Source organism: Pterocles gutturalis, unplaced genomic scaffold (assembly GCF_000699245.1).
Source record: "Pterocles gutturalis isolate BGI_N339 unplaced genomic scaffold, ASM69924v1 scaffold15615, whole genome shotgun sequence".
Taxonomy (NCBI): domain Eukaryota; kingdom Metazoa; phylum Chordata; class Aves; order Pterocliformes; family Pteroclidae; genus Pterocles; species Pterocles gutturalis.
Genome location: NW_010143688.1, coordinates 1075 through 5682, shown reverse-complemented (window position 1 = coordinate 5682; position 4608 = coordinate 1075). Strand labels below are relative to the sequence as shown.

The 4608-nt window shown below is 56.9% G+C and overlaps 1 protein-coding gene across 1 annotated transcript in view; it reads left to right on the top strand.

Moving 5' to 3' along the window:
- Positions 1-1384, top strand: part of SSH2 (slingshot protein phosphatase 2) — a gene marked incomplete at its 5' end in the record, with an annotated part of 31212 nt that extends 29828 nt beyond the window's left edge. Inside the window, one exon of the mRNA XM_010084833.1 lies at positions 6-1384. Coding sequence (XP_010083135.1) covers positions 6-1384 — 1379 coding nt within the window. The remainder of the gene's footprint in view (positions 1-5) is intronic.
- Positions 1385-4608: the final 3224 nt, after the last annotated feature.

The window sequence follows — 4608 nt, the reverse complement described above, 5'->3', positions numbered from 1 at the left end:
TCCAGGCATGGAGGAGCCGCTGCCGCCTCCCGGGGCAGAGCTGCCTGCAGGCAGACAGCTGCCTGCACCCCTCACCTCCCCTGCACGCGAGTCCCTGCCAGCAGAGCCCGGCCCGGGGCAGGAGGGAGCGCAGGCGCGCAGGACAGTGGTCTCATTCGATGGGACGGAGGAGCCAACCCTGCTCCCAAAGAGAATCGAAATCATCGAGTACACTCACACAGTCAAGTCTGCAGAGCACCTCGACACAAGCTGTGAGCAGGGCGGGCTGGCTGCAGCCGTCCCATCTTTAGATGAAAACTTGAACCCTTCGTTGTGCTCGGAGAAGGCTCCAACCTGTCCCAGAGCTCTGGCGCTGGTGAATCTCTCTCTGCCGGAGCACGCGGTACCCAAGCAGGCCCCCTTCACCCTGGGCAGCCCCAGTGAGGAAGACGGTGGGTCATCTCTTCACCTTGGTGCTGCTTCCCCCTCTGCCCAGGTGACCTCTACGCCTTCGGCCAGCCTGGATCGCTCTTCTTACCCCTACGTCGTTCACCTGGAAGGTGTCACAGAGCAGAGCACGAGTACAGACGATGAGCCGGTCACACCATGTGGCATCGAGGGAGACACGGCACTCCCGTTCAGGGACAGCCCCAAGCCTCTCTGCAGGGGCAATGCCGGCACCTCGAGGCAGCTGAGTGACGAGGACTTTGCCAGCCAACGCGCTGAGAACGTGGACCTTCTGGACATCTCTTTCCTGTGCTACGGGCTCCCCCACAGCTCCAGCAGCCGCAGTGTGGAGGAGCGCAGCGGCAGCCCCGGGCTGGTCAAGCAACGGGCGAAGGAAATAGAGGCTCGGATCCGGCATGCGGGGCTCACCACACCCTCCCAGATGAAACGCTCGGCGTCCTTGGCCAAACTGGACTGCCTGAACCTCTCCAAGGACGACTTATCCGAGAGGGACACGGCCTCTTCTGATGCCAACCCGGTGCTTCTCACCTGCGTTGCCCTCGGTCGAGGCTTTTGTGGGGGGAGGTTGGAGAGGGGCTCGGAAAGAGCGTGCGGAAAGCATCGCCTTTCCTCCCCGGAGCCCGCTAAGCATTTTGTGGAACAGCTCAGAACAGCCGAGTGCATTGCCCAGAGCAAGCCGGTGGAGAGGCCGCTAGCTCAGTACGCCAAAGAGTGCGGCTCCAGCCAGCAGAGCTTGTTTTCCAGCACAGACCCGACGTGGACTAGCTCCAAGGAGGGTCCTCCATTGCTCCAGGTGCAGGTCCTGGACTCCTTGTCTCCAGCTCGAGGTCTGGCTGTCGGACCCCGGCAGCAGCACGGGAGAACTCACCCTCTGAGGAGGCTCAAAAAGACCAATGATAAAAAGCGGACAACCAATCCCCTCTACAATACTATGTGATCCTGAGCCCTCGGCTGTGATTTCTTACTGAGAACCCGTGGCGTTGTGTTCACGCAAGGGGCAGGTGTAATATAAGGAACATGCACTTTATTGGTTAATTTTATATATATTGTCGTTTTACTGTTCCTGGCGCATGTAGGTGTGGGTTGGTTCTTCTGTGTGTGACTCTGACTGCAGGACTGTTTGGGTTTTTTTTAAGTTTTTTAACTCTGATAACCTCAAATGTTCTTTTTTTTCTTTTTTTTTTTTTGTTAGTTTGTTTTAAAAGAACACCTTTATCATGCGAAAAGTGACGTTGGCTTGCTTTGGCAAGGTGGAGTTTTGCTTAGAACCAGATCCTAGTTCCTAACTTGAATTTTCCCCCTGCCTTGAAACGGTGCTGGGCAATTGTTGGGGTGCGAGCCCCCGTAAATGTGAAGGCTGTGCCAAGGACCTTTTCTTTGGCTTTTCTTTTATTTCTGCAAACTGGAACTCCATGATGCTGGCAGATCCCTCACAAAGCTGCTTCAGGACAACCTCCCCGGCCTCGGTTCGGCTGGTGCATCCCCAAAAGGAGCACCCAGGGGTAAATCCTCCTGACGGACGGGCTCCGAAAACCCCGGGCAGCCTGGCACCGCCGTCAGTGCTCCCCTCCTGGTGTGGGTCCCGCAGAGGGTCCCCGTTTTGTGGTGAGGTGGAGCAGAGCTCCTCCACAAGCTGCCAAGCTCAACCTCTCCTTGGCTGCCCCAGAGCCCCCAAAACCAGAGTGTTCTTTTAAAACAAACGCCTCGTTTAGGGTTTTAACCCTCCCATTACTTGAATACTGCTGTGGGCCTTCCAAGTTCATGGCCATATCATCTGTGCTCCGCCCTCCTGCTGCCTGCCCTCCACCCCGAAGCCCCTCTTGTCTCGTGCTGCCTGGGTTTTGCTCTCCCTCTGCCACGCTCACGGGCACTTCTGGTCCTTCCCAAACGCGGAGGCTGTTCTCGTTGTTACATGACGTGTTGCCCCTACTGAATGCAAAGCTTTGTCCTCTCTGCTGTCACTCCTGACACTCGACCTGGAGGGAAGACCTTTTCTGGAAGTTTTTTTTTGTTGTTGTTTTTTTGCCTAAATTGTATATATGGTATTTATATAGATTTTTTTTTTTTGTCATTTCTATGTTTTTGTTAAAAAAAAGGGCAAGACTGCATTCTTTGTTGTTTTTTTGCCTAAATTGTATATATGGTATTTATATAGATTTTTTTTGGTCGTTTCTATGTTTTTGTTAAAAAAAAAAAAGGGCAAGACTGCATTCTGTAAACTGGAAAACAAAACCACCGTTCTCAAACTCAGTGCTGTTCCTTGTGCACAGAAACGGGAGTGGATTTGACATTGTAAGCTGTCTTCCCTTTCCAAAAGCGAGCCTCGATGCCAGCCTTTGCCAAATGTCTCCCTTCTCCTCCAGCCCTGCGAGAACCCGTTACCCTGCTGCGGGAGGAGGATGGCTGCGCCTCTGCCCCTCTCCCTCCCCCTTGAAACTGGGTTTCAGAAGTGCCAGTGGGACGTAGAAAGCTGTCGGCCGCTCTGAGCCATTCTGCAGGTTCTTGCTTCCCTGGAGAACCTGCGTTGGAAGGGTCTGCTCCAAATTTTAGCAAATTCTTTTATCATTCCCCAGCCGTTGGGCTAAATCACAGCTCCTCATTTCCAATGCATATCAGCAAAGTGTGGGTGTGCTGTTAGGAGCAGGGAGAAGGGCGCTTGGCTGTGGCAGGAGAGCTCTGGGTCGTGGCTGCAGCCCCGTGGCAGGAGAGTGTGTCTGAGCTGCTGCTTGGCTCTGACCCAGCCCTGCCCTGCGGGGAGGAGTGAAGATGCAGAATGGCTCCAGCTGCTGAAAGCCCAACAGGGAGAGGATGTGGTATGGGGGAAGCAGGGGCCAAGGCTGTGCCTCCAAAGCAGTGCTGATGCTGTGGAGCATCACCAGCTCCCATGGGACAATTCATCCTGAGCCCGGGCGGGGACCGCGTGGCCCCGGAGCGCTGTGGAGTGTTGGGAAGCAGCAGCACATGTCTGCCCTGGGGAAGGGGCTTCCATTGCCCACAGCCTAGTAGTTGGCAAGATAACCCTACCTTGCTGCCCTCCGGTAGCTCCTGGGCTGTCTGTCCTCCCGCAGGGACATGCACTTTGTCCCTCCCCTTCCGAGAAGCGTCAGCTCTGCTGGGGGGCAGTTGTCACCCATGCTGGCTGCAGGCTGGAGCAGAGCCCTGTCTTGGGTTAACAGCACGTCATCCCTGGCCAGCTCAGTTGAAGTCACCCAAGCCCCTGGCCCCAGAGCCCAGATGCTTCTTTGGGACGCTGGAAGACATGTGGCTTCTCCTGGCCCGCTCCAGCTGGCTGCGGAGCCGGGCGGGCAGCGGGGAAAGGCCAAGTGGCTCATGTCATCTTGTGAAGGACGATTTTGGTCCTTACCTCCCCCACCATTCCTGGCCCCAAGGACATGTCTGCCTGTCCCTCCACGGGTGCAAGGGACAGTGCCACCGCGTCTGCCCTGCACTGGAGGGAGCGGGCTGGGCTGGCAGTGTGTCCTGGGGACAGGGACCTGCCTGGGAGTGGAAAGCCCTGGTGAAATCTGTTTCATGGGGAAGAGAGGAGGAGGAAGGAGATTGGGTTTCTTTGCCCAGCTTGATCTCAAGAGCTGCTTCCTCCCAGTGCTCCGCTGCTCTCTGGGTGCTTCAGCTGGGGAGAGCGGCGAGGGGACACATGCCCCCGCAGGGACGTGCTTTGCTGTCCCCTTGCTCTCGGCTCCATCCCAGCACACCGGTGTTTTTTCCTCTGGGAAGCCTGTGGCCAGACAGAGGGAGGCAGTGAAGGGGGTTCTGCAGAGTTATGAAGGCCATGGAGGTCTGGAGGCTCTGAGCTGGGTGGCAGGAAGGGGCTGGAGGGGTGTGGGGCAGCTCTTTGGGGGTCCCCGGCCCTCCTCCGCCAGTGTCTGGGCAATTAAGCCATCGGAGGTCTCTAACTGGGGACGGTTGTCCTTTCTCCATGCTGGTGGCTCGGGTGGGTGGTGGCTCGCTCCTGGTCCCTGTGGCCACCCCACGAGGGGTTCTTGTGACACCGTGGGGAGCTGGGTTCCCCGGCCAGGAAGGAGCAGCACCTGCCAGGCCTGGCTGAGGGAGGGGTTTTAGGAGAAACGTGGTGTTTTAAGGGCATTTTTTGTACAAAGCAGCTGTTCTCTCGGTCTGGCGAAGCCCTCTCGAGGACGCGTT